The sequence below is a fragment of the Polyodon spathula genome, chromosome 15, assembly GCF_017654505.1.
Source record: "Polyodon spathula isolate WHYD16114869_AA chromosome 15, ASM1765450v1, whole genome shotgun sequence".
Classification (NCBI taxonomy): Eukaryota; Metazoa; Chordata; class Actinopteri; order Acipenseriformes; family Polyodontidae; genus Polyodon; species Polyodon spathula.
In genome coordinates, this window is record NC_054548.1 from 3,804,217 (window position 1) to 3,821,337 (window position 17,121).

At 40.3% G+C, this 17,121-nt stretch overlaps 1 protein-coding gene across 1 annotated transcript in view; it reads left to right on the top strand.

Moving 5' to 3' along the window:
- LOC121327460 (gamma-aminobutyric acid receptor subunit beta-3-like) overlaps positions 1-17,121 on the top strand; it is a 61,852-nt gene that overhangs the window by 30,377 nt on the left and 14,354 nt on the right. Inside the window, exons 4-6 of the mRNA XM_041271511.1 lie at positions 12,979-13,199; positions 16,322-16,404; positions 16,725-16,862. Coding sequence (XP_041127445.1) covers positions 12,979-13,199; positions 16,322-16,404; positions 16,725-16,862 — 442 coding nt within the window. The remainder of the gene's footprint in view (positions 1-12,978; positions 13,200-16,321; positions 16,405-16,724; positions 16,863-17,121) is intronic.

The following is a 17,121-nucleotide window of genomic DNA, read 5'->3' on the forward strand; positions in this document are numbered from 1 at the left end:
GGGAGATCGGTGCCTAACTAACTTGCTTGATTTTTTTGAGGATGCAACAACTCGATAATGGATAATTGCAAAGCATATGACATGGTTTATTTAGATTTCCAGAAAGCTTTTGACAAAGTCCCGCACAAAAGATTAATTCTCAAACTGAACGCAGTTGGGATTCAAGGAAACACATGTACATGGATTAGGGAGTGGTTAACATGTAGAAAACAGAAAGTACTGATTAGAGGAAAAACCTCAGAATGGAGTGTGGTAACCAGCGGTGTACCACAGGGATCAGTATTAGGTCCTCTGCTATTCCTAATCTACATTAATGATTTAGATTCTGGTATAGTAAGCAAACTTGTTAAATTTGCAGACGACACAAAAGTAGGAGGAGTGGCAAACACTGTTGCAGCAGCAAAGGTCATTCAAATGATCTAGACAAGATTCAGAACTGGGCAGATACATGGCAAATGACATTTAATAGAGAAAAGTGTAAGGTACTGCACGCAGGAAATAAAAATGTACATTATAAATATCATATGGGAGATATTGAAATTGGAGAAGGAATCTATGAAAAAGACCTAGGAGTTTTTGTTGACTCAGAAATGTCTTCATCTAGACAATGTGGGGAAGCTATAAAAAAGGCTAACAAGATGCTCGGATATATTGTGAAAAGTGTTGAATTTAAATCAAGGGAAGTAATGTTAAAACTGTACAATGCACTTGTAAGACCTCATCTTGAATATTGTGTGCAGTTCTGGTCACCTCGCTATAAAAAAGATATTGCTGCTCTAGAAAGAGTGCAAAGAAGAGCGACCAGAATTATTCCGGGCTTAAAAGGCATGTCATATGCAGACAGGCTAAAAGAATTGAATCTGTTCAGTCTTGAACAAAGAAGACTACGTGGCGACCTAATTCAAGCATTCAAAATTCTAAAATGTATTGACAGTGTCGACCCAAGGGACTTTTTCAGCCTGAAAAAAGAAACAAGGACCAGGGGTCACAAATGGAGTTTAGAAAAAGGGGCATTCAGAACAGAAAATAGGGACACTTTTTTTTACACAGAGAATTGTGAGGGTCTGGAATCAACTCCCCAGTAATGTTGTTGAAGCTGACACCCTGGGATCCTTCAAGAAGCTGCTTGATGAGATTTTGGGATCAATAAGCTACTAACAACCAAACGAGCAAGATGGGCCGAATGGCCTCCTCTCGTTTGTAAACTTTCTTATGTTCTTATGTTCTTATGTATTTGATATTAATTGAATACATGCAAGCAGTTCCTTTGTGAAGTGGAGGGAGGGAGGCTGTGTTTTCTCTTCCTGGGGGAGGATTTGAATACATGCAAGCAGTTCCTTTGTGAAGTGGAGGGAGGGAGGCTGTGTTTTCTCTTCCTGGGAGAGGATTTGAATACATGCAAGCAGTTCCTTTGTGAAGTGGAGGGAGGGAGGCTGTGTTTTCTCTTCCTGGGAGAGGATTTGAATACATGCAAGCAGCTCCCTTGTGGAGTGGAGGGAGGGAGGCTGTGTTTTCTCTTCCTGGGAGAGGATTTGAATACATGCAAGCAGTTCCTTTGTGAAGTGGAGGGAGGGAGGCTGTGTTTTCTCTTCCTGGGAGAGGATTTGAATACATGCGAGCAGCTCCCTTGTGGAGTGGAGGGAGGGAGGCTGTGTTTTCTCTTCCTGGGAGAGGATTTGAATACATGCAAGCAGTTCCTTTGTGAAGTGGAGGGAGGGAGGCTGTGTTTTCTCTTCCTGGGAGAGGAATTGAATACATGCAAGCAGTTCCTTTGTGAAGTGGAGGGAGGGAGGCTGTGTTTTCTCTTCCTGGGAGAGGATTTGAATACATGCAAGCAGTTCCTTTGTGAAGTGGAGGGAGGGAGGCTGTGTTTTCTCTTCCTGGGAGAGGAATTGAATACATGCAAGCAGTTCCTTTGTGAAGTGGAGGGAGGGAGGCTGTGTTTTCTCTTCCTGAGAGAGGATTTGACTTAATGCGAGTGACTGACATGGTGAAACAATCTCCCTCTTGTTTGCTATTCTTGTAGCAAGCAGTCATAGACATCAGAGACCCCTACTGGCCCCTATAGCAAGGTCCTCTGCTGTGTTTAATGTGTCGCTCCTGTCAGCAGGGTTGTGGGGGCAGTTCATCGGAGAATACCATGCGGTCCGGAAATAAATTCAAATCACAACCAGCAGTTAATCGCTTATTTATTTATTGATGCCTATTAAAACCAGGCGGAGTCCAGACACTGAGGTCCTGATTTGGTCAGCCCTGTCCTGGAGTATAATGTCTTAATACAGATAAATACTGCTTAATTCAAAAGCCCTGAATTATAGTAAGCTAGCTAATCCACTGTACACACGGCACATTTACAAAACACAACACAAGACTGGACAGACCGCGTGACTAAACGTGAACTGACGTAAGAAAATACATTTCAAAATGTTAAAAAAAAATACTTCATAAGAGAAACCACAGAGGTTTGTTTATACTAGTTTTCTTCCTATAAGATGTTATTCAGAGTCCCTTTGTACAGTCGTTTTGTACTTTTGAAACACACTTGCTACACTCTGAGAGTCCTTGATTATCAATTTTAAAAGATGTATTTATAATAGTACACCGTGACTCTTCAGATTATTTTAGACATGGGGTTATAAGTGGAAAAACGTATTGATGGTATGGTAGAGAGACACAAGAGGTCTTCAAGTTGGGTGGATGCCCTGAAAGCAGTTATTCCCAAGGCTGGCATACAGGCCTCATTGAGCTCCACACTATGACACTTTACATGCACTTGAAGTCTCCCGTTTGGACAGGGAATGGGCTTCAACAGGACACATGTTGGCTGGCAAATGGTTGTTTTTGGCAGAACAGGAGGTACAGTCAAAATGTAACAAAAATACTGAAACACAGTAAGTGTCTTAATCTAGCTATCTTCTTAGTCTGAAATGTGTTTTTTTATTCAAATGTATTCAATTTGTGTTGTTATGTTCTGCCTCTTCAAGAGCCAGAAAGCTTCAGCAGGTTTATAGCTCTACCCACATCCTTTCTAATCGCTTATTAAATTGACCTGTTTTAGAATTCAGCCAGGACATGAGTTTGCCTCCTCTGTTCTACTCATTGCTTTGAATAAGATCCCCCAGTGAGGGAGACTGGTGTGCCAACAAAGGACAAGCCCAAACTTTTCTCATGTTCTTGTGTTCTTTACCCTTTCAACACTGCCTGTCTGTATTTAAACTGAGGAAAGATAATTCTGCTCTAGAAGTGCAGTATATGAACAGAAACGCAGTGCGCACGCGTGTGTGTGTGTGTGTGTGTGTGTGTGTGTGTGTGTGTGGGTGTATGTATATATATATATATATATATAAAACTTCAGTATAAGACACTGAAGCGATTGAAATGGTTATCCTAGGGTAGTGTTTGTGTAATGCTACTGAAAGACACTGAAGGTTTATATCCTGGATTGAACAGGGTTTCTTATTTCATTGTTTCCAGAAGCAGCTAATGTTCATAGCCTGGCACTTTCTAAGTGTATCAGATGCAGTGCATGTTGTGGTGTTGTCATTGCAGGGTTTCATTTCAAGGATGGTCACTGGTGCACGGTGAGCCGAGGACACCCTGGCTGACCTAAGCCCTCCCCCACCGGGTGGCTCTTGGCCGCCCCCTGATAAATTCCAGCCCACAGTCAACAGTGGAATAGCCTGGACACAAACCGGCGACCTACAGGCTATAGGGCACATCCTGCACTCCACGCGGAGCGCCTTTACTGGATGTGCCACTCGGGAGACCTTAAAACAGTCATATTTATAGATAGATACAGATACGAGAGTCCAGGGTACTGACTGAGACATTGCTTGTGATCTGACTAGCCCATTTTCAGATTTAAATAGCTGTAAAAACACTCTTATTTATAGATAGATACAGATACGAGAGTCCAGGGTACTGACTGAGACATTGCTTGTGATCTGACTAGCCCATTTTCTTAGCTCCTAAGATGTGACTGGAAAATAACCCCAAATGGAATGACTAAAGGTTTTAAGAATTCAGTGCATATTCATGGTGAATTGTTAGTGTCAAGCGAATAACTTCCACTCATTATGTATTGGAATGTTACTGTCATGTAGCAGATTTACATCACATGCATCTTTGTGCATCATTAATATGATGTTGACGTTAACACATTTAATTAAAGCTGCAAGACAGCTCAGAACTGAAACACAGCTGTGACGAGGGGACATCCTAAAAGGGTTAATGTGAAAAACGCTCAGCGTGGCTCAATGTGTTGAAATTCAAACCTTCATGGCTCAAAAATTCAAATGGCAACTCTAGCACTTTCCAATGCTGTCCTAAACATAGCCAGGGTTTTCATTAACATCCATTCATTAACATAAACAACATTCATGAACGTACCTGAAAACCTGAAAAGGATGACTTTCTATAAAGTGGCACTTTTCTAAATGTATTTCTTCAGATAGCAATCATTCAGAATATTTATTTTTTTATTTCATGTTAGCCAGCCTGGGGTTTCAAAGCAACCTACAAAGTGACATGCTTGTTCAGCTCTGGCCAAAAGTGTTGCATCACCTAGAATTTTAGGCTAGAGGCATAATTTAAAAAAAACAAAAAAACTATATGAAAATAATTTAGATATTTTATTTAACATAATGTAATCAAAGAAACTGCAAAATGACATCGCAATAGTCTGCCGGAAACCATAATAGTAGCACAGTGTTTCAGGTTAGATTTTGAAATGTCACAGGTTTCAATTTATGTTTATGTAAAACTGTAAAAGTATATGTAAAACTGCAAAGCAGTGTGTAATTCAGTATGTTAGTGTAAAACAGAGAACACTTTGAGCAGTTTAAAATATAGCTGAACAGTCAGGATGACAGAGAACACTTTGAGCAGTTTAAAATATAGCTGAACAGAAAGGATGACAGAGAACACTTTGAGCAGTTTAAAATATAGCTGAACAGAAAGGATGACAGAGAACACTTTGAGCAGTTTAAAATATAGCTGAACAGTCGGGATGACAGAGAACACTTTGAGCAGTTTAAAATATAGCTGAACAGTCGGGATGACAGAGAACACTTTGAGCAGTTTAAAATATAGCTGAACAGTCGGGATGACAGAGAACACTTTGAGCAGTTTAAAATATAGCTGAACAGAAAGGATGACAGAGAACACTTTGAGCAGTTTAAAATATAGCTGAACAGGGATGACAGAGATGAACACTTTGAGCAGTTTAAAATATAGCTGAACAGTCGGGATTTTGAGCAGTTTAAAATATAGCTGAACAGTCGGGATGACAGAGAACACTTTGAGCAGTTTAAAATATAGCTGAACAGAAAGGATGACAGAGAACACTTTGAGCAGTTTAAAATATAGCTGAACAGAAAGGATGACAGAGAACACTTTAAGAGCAGTTTAAAATATAGCTGAACAGAAAGGATGACAGAGAACACTGAACAGAAAGGATGACAGACTGAACTGACAGAGAACACTTTGAGCAGTTTAAAATATAGCTGAACAGTCGGGATGACAGAGAACACTTTGAGCAGTTTAAAATATAGCTGAACAGAAAGGATGACAGAGAACACTTTAGAGCAGTTTAAAATATAGCTGAACAGAAAGGATGACAGAGAACACTTTGAGCAGTTTAAAATATAGCTGAACAGAAAGGATGACAGAGAACACTTTGAGCAGTTTAAAATATAGCTGAACAGAAAGGATGACAGAGAACACTTTGAGCAGTTTAAAATATAGCTGAACAGAAAGGATGACAGAGAACACTTTAAGCAGTTTAAAATATAGCTGAACAGAAAGGATGACAGAGAACACTTTGAGCAGTTTAAAATATAGCTGAACAGAAAGGATGACAGAGAACACTTTGAGCAGTTTAAAATATAGCTGAACAGAAAGGATGACAGAGAACACTTTGAGCAGTTTAAAATATAGCTGAACAGGGATGACAGAGAACACTTTGAGCAGTTTAAAATATAGCTGAACAGAAAGGATGACAGAGAACACTTTGAGCAGTTTAAAATATAGCTGAACAGAAAGGATGACAGAGAACACTTTGAGCAGTTTAAAATATAGCTGAACAGAAAGGATGACAGAGAACACTTTGAGCAGTTTAAAATATAGCTGAACAGAAAGGATGACAGAGAACACTTTGAGTTTAGCTGAACAGAAAGGATGACAGAGAACACTTTGAGCAGTTTAAAATATAGCTGAACAGAAAGGATGACAGAGAACACTTTGAGCAGTTTAGTTTAAAATATAGCTGAACAGAAAGGATGACAGAGAACACTTTGAGCAGTTTAAAATATAGCTGAACAGAAAGGATGACAGAGAACACTTTGAGCAGTTTAAAATATAGCTGAACAGAAAGGATGACAGAGAACACTTTGAGCAGTTTAAAATATAGCTGAACAGTCGGGATGACAGAGAACACTTTGAGCAGTTTAAAATATAGCTGAACAGTCAGGATGACAGAGAACACTTTGAGCAGTTTAAAATATAGCTGAACAGAAAGGATGACAGAGAACACTTTGAGCAGTTTAAAATATAGCTGAACAGTCGGGATGACAGAGAACACTTTGAGCAGTTTAAAATATAGCTGAACAGAAAGGATGACAGAGAACACTTTGAGCAGTTTAAAATATAGCTGAACAGAAAGGATGACAGAGAACACTTTGAGCAGTTTAAAATATAGCTGAACAGAAAGGATGACAGAAAGATGACAGAGAACTTTAAGCAGTTTAAAATATAGCTGAACAGAAGAGGATGACAGAAAGAACACTTTGAGCAGTTTAAAATATAGCTGAACAGAAAGGATGACAGAGAACACTTTGAGCAGTTTAAAATATAGCTGAACAGTGACAGAGGATGACAGAGAACACTTTGAGCAGTTTAAAATATAGCTGAACAGTCAGAGATGACAGAAAATATTGACAGAGAACACTTTGAGTTTTAAAATATAGCTGAACAGAAAGGATGACAGAGAACACTTTGAGCAGTTTAAAATATAGCTGAACAGTCGGGATGACAGAGAACACTTTGAGCAGTTTAAAATATAGCTGAACTGAACAGAGAACACTTTGAGCAGTTTAAAATATAGATGACAGAGAACACTTTGAGCAGTTTAAAATATAGCTGAACTGAACAGAGCAGTTTAAAATATAGCTGAACAGATGACAGAGAACACTTTGAGCAGTTTAAAATATAGCTGAACAGAAAGGATGACAGAGAACACTTTGAGCAGTTTAAAATATAGCTGAACAGAAAGGATGACAGAAGACAGTTTAAAATATAGCTGAACAGAAAGGATGACAGAGAACACTGAGCAGTTTAAAATATAGCTGAACAGTCGGGATGACAGAGAACACTTTGAGTGACAGAGAACACTTTGAGCAGTTTAAAATATAGCTGAACAGAAAGGATGACAGAGAACACTTTGAGCAGTTTAAAATATAGCTGAACAGTCAGGATGACAGAGAACACTTTGAGCAGTTTAAAATATAGCTGAACAGTCAGGATGACAGAGAACACTTTGAGCAGTTTAAAATATAGCTGAACAGAAAGGATGACAGAGAACACTTTAAGTAGTTTAAAATATAGCTGAACAGAAAGGATGACAGAGAACACTTTGAGCAGTTTAAAATATAGCTGAACAGTCAGGATGACAGAGAACACTTTGAGCAGTTTAAAATATAGCTGAACAGAAAGGATGACAGAGAACACTTTGAGCAGTTTAAAATATAGCTGAACAGACGGGATGATAGAGAACACTTTGAGCTGAACAGAAAGGATGACAGAGAACACTTTGAGCAGTTTAAAATATAGCTGAACAGTCGGGATGACAGAGAACACTTTGAGCAGTTTAAAATATAGCTGAACAGTCAGGATGACAGAAAACGCTGTAGCAGTTTAAAATATAGCTGAACAGAAAGGATGACAGAGAACACTTTGAGCAGTTTAAAATATAGCTGAACAGAAAGGATGACAGAGAACACTTTGAGCAGTTTAAAATATAGCTGCAGCACCTACAGCAGTTGTACTTGGAGAAGGCAGCCGGTATTATTTTGAATAATCAGCTGCTTGTAGCTGATGAGAGCAGATGTTTAAGGCAATGAAATGAGCTTAGCTATCAGTCAGCATCATTAAGGATGAAGGTTTAAAAGAATTAGTAAACACCGAAAAGCAATTTCAATATATTATGAAGCTCTGTCACTGCTGTTATGTGATATAGTGCCTGGTATTACATTATTATATAGAGATGCATTACAGTCTATGAAGTCTAATTAGTCTAGTTGATAAAACATTAGAGAGAGAAAGATAGCAATTGGTATTTCCAGCTGAAGAGGTTCCCGAGTACATTAAGATCTCACTGGTGCACAGATCCTAGGAGTTTTTTTGAGCAGTCCCTACGCTCATGTAGGTATACATTAAAGCATCTGTTGTGTTTTTCTTACCCTATACAACCGTCTGTGGAGCATTCACAGGAAATATATTGGTTGAGTACTTATCTTTCTATGGGACTAATCAATCCTTATATTACAACAGAATGAACCTGAACAGAGGTGAGTGAGGGAGGTGCAATATGGTTTTATGCCTTTGAAAATTCAGGCATAGTAAAATAGCTACCACCTTTTGTTCAGATTTGATCTTGTGAGTAAGTGCAATACTCAGCACACTTATGAACAGATTACTTTATTTTTATTATTAGTGCAAGTGTGCACCGTGGACGGAAAGCAGAAAGGCTTTTGCTGATTTTTTTTAACTTTCATTAATCAATCTTTAACTGTTGTCAGATCAGTACAAGGCATAATTAGACTTGCCACGTGCAATTTCAAACTTTTGTGAGAGCACCTCTATTAAACATGAGAATACTGCTGCAGCAGCCTCTTTATCCGCAGGTCTTTTCATGAAGTAGGAACAGCACGACGTGTGCGTGTGTGTGTGTGTGTATGTGTGTGCGCGTGTGTGTGTGTGTGTTTACTTATATGTGCACCAGTCATGCCTCTGTAATGCTAGTCCATATCATTTTTGGAACTCCTATTGATAGTGTAGAAGAAACTGAAATGTGTTTCCAGTATGTTATGTTCAAACTGGGATATCATTTCTATACAACTCAAGGGTGCTTTAACCCTCATAAGGTAACCGGGGGTCAATTCGGACCCCACTGTGCTTTAGTATCAGTTATTATGTGGATCTAGTGACTTGATTTTTGTTTCCTTTTAGGTAGTTATCAGGCATCCATCCTGTTACACTATGCAAAGGATAATTCTAGTCAACTAATGGTCAAGTAGCCTTGAGAACTAGGCTGTGTTTAACCCATTGCTGAGTTTTTAACCCATGGCTCTGAGTGTTTAACCCAGGGCTCTGAGTGTTTAACCCATGGCTCTGAGTGTTTAACCCATGGCTGAGTGCAGCCCACCCATCTTCCACCCATTTCAAATCACTTTGGCATTCAGCAGCACGTGGTCATAAAAACCCTTGTTATCTGACCAAATATCCTACAAAAACTGACCAAATATCCTACAAACACTGACCAAATATCCTACAAACACTGACCAAATATCCTACAAACACTGACCAAATATCCTAAACACACTGACCAAATATCCTACAAACACTGACCAAATATCCTACAAACACTGACCAAATATCCTACAAACACTGACCAAATATCCTAAACACACGACCAAATATCCTACAAACACTGACCAAATATCCTAAACACACGACCAAATATCCTACAAACACTGACCAAATATCCTACAAACACTGACCAAATATCCTACAAACACTGACCAAATATCCTACAAACACTGACCAAATATCCTAAACACACTGACCAAATATCCTACAAACACTGACCAAATATCCTAAACACACGACCAAATATCCTACAAACACTGACCAAATATCCTACAAACACTGACCAAATATCCTACAAACACTGACCAAATATCCTAAATACACTGACCAAATATCCTACAAACACTGACCAAATATCTTACAAACACACTGACCAAATATCCTACAAACACTGACCAAATATCTTAAACACACGACCAAATATCCTACAAAAACTGACCAAATATCCTACAAACACTGACCAAATATCCTAAACACACTGACCAAATATCCTAAACACACTGACCAAATATCCTACAAACACTGACCAAATATCCTAAACACATGACCAAATATCCTACAAACACTGACCAAATATCCTACAAACACTGACCAAATATCCTAAACACACGACCAAATATCATACAAACACTGACCAAATATCCTAAACACACTGACCAAATATCCTACAAACACTGACCAAATATCCTAAACACAATACCCAATATCCTACAAATACTGACCAAATATCCTACAAACACTGACCAAATATCCTACAAACACTGACCAAATATCCTAAAAACACTGACCAAATATCCTAAACACACGACCAAATATCCTACAAACACTGACCAAATATCCTACAAACACTGACCAAATATCCTAAACACACTGACCAAATATCCTACAAACACTGACCAAATATCCTAAACACACGACCAAATATCCTACAAACACTCACCAAATATCCTACAAACACTGACCAAATATCCTGCAAACACTGACAAAATATCCTACAAACACTGACCAAATATCTTAAACACACGACCAAATATCCCAGCAGCACTGCTTCAGTTAGTAGCCGCTTCTCTTTTAGACCTGGGTTTATTTATATAACTCTTCTACTTCGATGCCTTTATTCAGCGCACACCGTTATTGAAACTCAGTGGTTGATAGCAAGCTATTAAACCGTATGAGGAGATAATGAGTGCATTGATTTCATTAATTAGTATTTTCTCACTTTGGTATATTTACCTATTTCAAGTGCTTGTTTTTCTGGGTTTGAAGGTGGTGAGCACTAACAGTTTCCCTGGTACAATAGAAGGCATTGGCTTTTTAAAAGCAGCAGGGCATTTTGCTCCAGTCAGCAGGTCTAGGAAAACTCTTTATCAGCTCTTATTCTCTGCTATTCAGGGGTTTCTGCTTTTTCTCCCCATCTTAGCTGTAGTCATCAGTACTAGGAGTTGCTTTACATTTCTGTTCAGTGTTTTTCCTGTCTATTGTATGCAATTTTATGAGATCTGTGTGTCTTTGTCATGGGCATTGTAAATTGTGTAACTAGCTCTGGTGCAAAGGGGAAATCAGTGCAACATTAATCCTAGCAAACACACGTGCTGAGTACATTGTAGAATTTTTACAGTATAAGGTTATACTTAATGAAGGCGTTTGTCCAAATGGCTGTCTACTTGACTTAATCTGTGTAACTACACATGTATTTACTAAGTAACTAATATTTAATTACACAGCAATTAGAGACGCTTAATGTAAAGATGACCTGGAAATAATATGGTCTGCTTTATTTAGACAGGGTGTTCTGGGTAAACTGCATGCAGATGGGCAGGTGCAGTATATGGGAGGAAGTCAGAGAGGACACATTACACTGCTCCTCATTAACAGAGCAAAACTTAGAAAAAAATAACTGAAAAAAACGGCTGTAATGCAATTTCCAGATTGTTTCCGGATACCTTACATCTGTGTTTACTGTGATGGCTTTATTAGTGTGAGCACGCTCCATTAGGACCTCAGGATAATTACATTTACTAAATAACTCATTACCAGCAAGTCCTGACTTCTGTGTGTATATTAACACACACCTCAGTGGTTAGCAGACTGCAGTTTCTCTCGAAGCAGGTCATTCATAAACAGATTAGTTATAGAAAGAAGGCACACGTTAACAGTGTGGGGTATAACAGTAGTCCAGTATTTACCAGACAGCAGCTGCCAAAAGCTGTTAAATCTCTGATCTGCTTTTTGATCCTCATGAATCTAAAGCTAATGAAAAACAAATCCTGCTTACTTTGCTTGGGTGTAAATATTTGGGTTGAAGCAACTCAGTTACAGAGAGCGATACATTGCGTCTGAATTACAGTGCACTGCCTGTGAAGAGCACAGACCCCAGGCAAGACTGAAACACACAACCCAGTCCTTCAAGACACGACCAGCCGGGTCTATAAATAAATCTCGGAGTATTTGCAAGCCTGTGTGTGTACTGTACGGCTTACTGCTTTCATTCACATGCACTAGCGGGGACTAGTGGAAGGTGTCTGTAGAACAATGTATATGAATGAGAGTTGCACACCACATAAACAACACTGCTATAGGGTTACAGTGCATGTTCATAATGAATTGAGACAGGGGGCTATGTTTTATATGCAGTGTGGTCCATTGCATGGAAATGTAAAATCAAATAGAGTGTTAAAGGTATCTCCTGATAGTTCTGGACACAGTCAAGTACAGCTCGCTACAGCAGCTGAAAATACTGCACATGAAAGTATAGTATGAGCCTGCACTACAGCTTCACAAGTTACAATCAAAAAAGGGTTGAATTGAAATCCTACTTTTTTTTATTTATTTTACATTTTGGCATTTTAAACAACCTTTTCAGGTAACATTTAACATTAAGTGTCTCTAATTACATAATAACATTGTATACTGTATAAGTACACATGTATTTACTAAGTAACTGCTATATAAATACACAGTAATTAGAGACACTTCATGTAGTGTTGCCCACTTTCATTACAGGCATTGTCTTTACAGAAACTTTCATGTACACATATGCTTTCACCTTTGGTGTTGTCATCCCACAAAGAACACATGAGACAGCATTTTAAAACAATGAGAGGTATCTCTGCAGCACATATCTAGAACCCTAACCCTAACACTAATATTACAACAGCTGTAATACTAACAGTGGGGTGTGTGCCACCACTATTTAACAGTAAGGTTGTGTGAAATGTGTAATAAATAAAGACATAACAGCACCTCCTTGGAACCAAGCAGCAGCAAAAAAAACCCCAAAAAAACAGTTGTTTCTGCAACTCTGTAACCCTCCTTTGCATCTTTGCATTCCAGGACTACACCTTGACCATGTACTTTCAACAGTACTGGAGGGACAAGAGGCTGGTTTACTCGGGAATACCTCTCAATTTAACACTTGATAACCGGGTGGCTGATCAGCTGTGGGTCCCCGACACCTACTTTCTAAACGACAAGAAGTCCTTTGTGCACGGCGTCACTGTAAAGAACCGGATGATTCGGCTTCATCCAGATGGAACAGTGCTGTACGGCCTGAGGTTGGTCTTGTCTAAAGTGCTCTTGATATTTGCATCTGCAGAGCTTGTTTTTGTAACAAAGCCTTTGCAAGAAGCATTGCATAACTCCAGCCTGTAGCGGTAGAAAAGCCTGCAGAGATCATGTGACAGGCGCACTGTTTCTTAATCTTACAGGCATTGTCAACAGTCAGGTCTGCTTTATTTATGATACAGTTTGCAACATCAGGCATGCCCTGCAGTTATAGTACATGTGTAGTGAAAACAGGCAATGCAAATACAATGATGTTTAACTCCCAATAGGTTTTCAAGTGACAGGATAGTAAAGCAAAGATACATGAGTGCAAAAGTAAAAGGTTAATGAAATCCTTTATCAGCCAGCCCAAAATGAAGAAAGAAAGAGTTATCTACAATAACCACTGCCCTGAAAAACAAATACCTGATACACTGGGAGAGCCAAGTCAAATCACAGCATAAATTAGACAGAGTGCTACCAGAGTCTAAACGGGCCATACGCCCTGGCAGAATACCTGATACACTGGGAGAGCCAAGTCAAACCACAGCATAAATTAGACAGAGTGCTACCAGAGTCTAAACGGGCCATACGCCCTGGCAGAATACCTGATACACTGGAGAGCCAAGTCAAATCACAGCATAAATTAGACACAGTGCTACCCGAGTCTAAACGGGCCACACGCCCTGGCAGAATAACTGATACACTGGGAGAGCCAAGTCAAACCACAGCATAAATTAGACAGAGTGCTACCCGAGTCTGAACAGGCCACACGCCCTGGCAGAATACCTGATACACTGGAGAGCCAAGTCAAATCACAGCATAAATTAGACACAGTGCTACCCGAGTCTGAACGGGCCACACGCCCTGGCAGAATACCTGATACACTGGAGAGCCAAGTCAAATCACAGCATAAATTAGACACAGTGCTACCAGAGTCTGAACGGGCCACACGCCCTGGCAGAATACCTGATACACTGGAGAGCCAAGTCAAATCACAGCATAAATTAGACACAGTGCTACCAGAGTCTGAACGGGCCACACGCCCTGGCAGAATACCTGATACACTGGAGAGCCAAGTCAAATCACAGCATAAATTAGACAGAGTGCTACCAGAGTCTAAACGGGACACACGCCCTGGCAGAATACCTGATACACTGGAGAGCCAAGTCAAACCACAGCATAAATTAGACACAGTGCTACCCGAGTCTGAACAGGCCACACGCCCTGGCAGAATACCTGATACACTGGAGAGCCAAGTCAAATCACAGCATAAATTAGACACAGTGCTACCCGAGTCTGAACGGGCCACACGCCCTGGCAGAATACCTGATACACTGGAGAGCCAAGTCAAATCACAGCATAAATTAGACACAGTGCTACCCGAGTCTGAACAGGCCACACGCCCTGGCAGAATACCTGATACACTGGAGAGCCAAGTCAAATCACAGCATAAATTAGACACAGTGCTACCCGAGTCTGAACGGGCCACACGCCCTGGCAGAATACCTGATACACTGGAGAGCCAAGTCAAATCACAGCATAAATTAGACAGAGTGCTACCAGAGTCTAAACGGGCCACACGCCCTGGCAGAATACCTGATACACTGGAGAGCCAAGTCAAACCACAGCATAAATTAGACAGAGTGCTACCAGAGTCTAAACGGGCCACACGCCCTGGCAGAATACCTGATACACTGGAGAGCCAAGTCAAACCACAGCATAAATTAGACACAGTGCTACCCGAGTCTGAACGGGCCACACGCCCTGGCAGAATACCTGATACACTGGAGAGCCAAGTCAAATCACAGCATAAATTAGACAGAGTGCTACCAGAGTCTAAACGGGACACACGCCCTGGCAGAATACCTGATACACTGGAGAGCCAAGTCAAATCACAGCATAAATTAGACACAGTGCTACCAGAGTCTGAACAGGCCACACGCCCTGGCAGAATACCTGATACACTGGAGAGCCAAGTCAAACCACAGCATAAATTAGACAGAGTGCTACCCGAGTCTGAACAGGCCACACGCCCTGGCAGAATACCTGATACACTGGAGAGCCAAGTCAAACCACAGCATAAATTAGACACAGTGCTACCCGAGTCTGAACAGGCCACACGCCCTGGCAGAATACCTGATACACTGGAGAGCCAAGTCAAATCACAGCATAAATTAGACACAGTGCTACCCGAGTCTGAACGGGCCACACGCCCTGGCAGAATACCTGATACACTGGAGAGCCAAGTCAAACCACAGCATAAATTAGACACAGTGCTACCCGAGTCTGAACGGGCCACACGCCCTGGCAGAATACCTGGTCAGCATTAAAGATCAAAAACAAAAACAACTACTAACCAAATACAAGGTCATATAAGGGTCAAAAATGTTTGTTTCTGCTGATATATCTTTACATATTCTTCAAATCAACAGACCTTTCGGATCATTCGGAACATTGCAGCAGCATTTAGCCCCTTGTTGCCTTTCGATTTTCAAACTACTTACTGTATCAAACGAGACAACATAGATGGAGTCTCTGTACACCAAAGCCAAAGCTCTCGCTCTCTCTCTCTCTCTCTCTCTCTCTCTCTCTCTCTCTCTCTCTCTCTCTCTCTCCCAGTGTAACTGATTGGCCCCAGTCTGACTCAGTTACTCTCCTAAGTAATTGTCTTAGTTTCTCATTCTGAGACGGGGATGGAATACCCAAATACCTAATTCAGAAGCACAGATGATCATTTTTACAAAAAATATGTCAGCTTGATTCACTGCAAGATTCCTGAAAGGTGCAAGAAGTTGGTTACCCAGAATCCCTGTGGAAATAGGCTGTGCTGTGACACTGTTGCCTCAGCTCTGCAGGACTGGCTTTGCTTGAATGCCTCCAGAGTCTTCACCCAGTAGACTGAGCTAGTATATTATCTATCTATCAAAGCAACACACACACATGTATACTGTAAAGCGTATGTTGTTATGGTTTTGATTAAGTCACTGGAAACAAGACTGTAGATATCAGTGTACTGTAGGTCTTAATGTACAGTTCTGTGTCACCGCTATGTGGATGGAGACAGCAAGAAAAATAATGCCCTCTGTTACACTTTGATATATAAATATGTATAACTGTGGCTTTGACTCAGAATCACAACAACAGCTGCCTGCATGATGGATCTGCGGAGATACCCCTTGGATGAACAGAACTGCACACTGGAAATAGAAAGCTGTAAGTAACCTCCAGAGAAATGCATGCCCTAAAGGTAAACTCTTTCTTCAGTATAAGAGCACTGCTGTTGTGTTCTATTACCACATTGTCAGAGCCAAGTCTTTGTTAACTCCTGTCATGAAGGAGCCAGGGATAGTTACACTTGACCAGGGTTGAATCTATATGACCTGGTGCATAACACATCACAGAGAGTGCAGGGTACCACACATCACAGAGAGGGCAGGGTACCACACATCACAGAGAGGGCAGGGTACCCTGTTTTTTAACCTGTGTGTGTGTGTGTGTGTGTGTGTGTGTGTGTGTGTGTGTTTGTACTGCAGATGGCTACACAACAGATGATATCGGGTTCTACTGGAGAGGAGGAGACTCTGCTGTGACTGGGGTGGGAAGGATCGAGCTGCCTCAGTTCTCCATTGTGGAATACAGGCTGGTCTCTCGCAATGTCGTCTTTGCCACAGGTAACAACTGATGAATACCTGATGCTCCTTTCTATCCCTTCAAAGCACAAATTATGAACAGAAATGGAAATGATATGACAGAATAAGAAATAAAAAATGTAGTTGTAGAGGAAGTGTTTTTGTCATGTGACATGTTGAAAAGTGTAACATGACATACTGTGCAACTATTATGGTTTCTGATAGGCTTTTGCAATATAATTTTCTAGTTTCTTTGATTACATGATGCTAAATAAAATATCTGTCTTTAATAAGAGAAAGA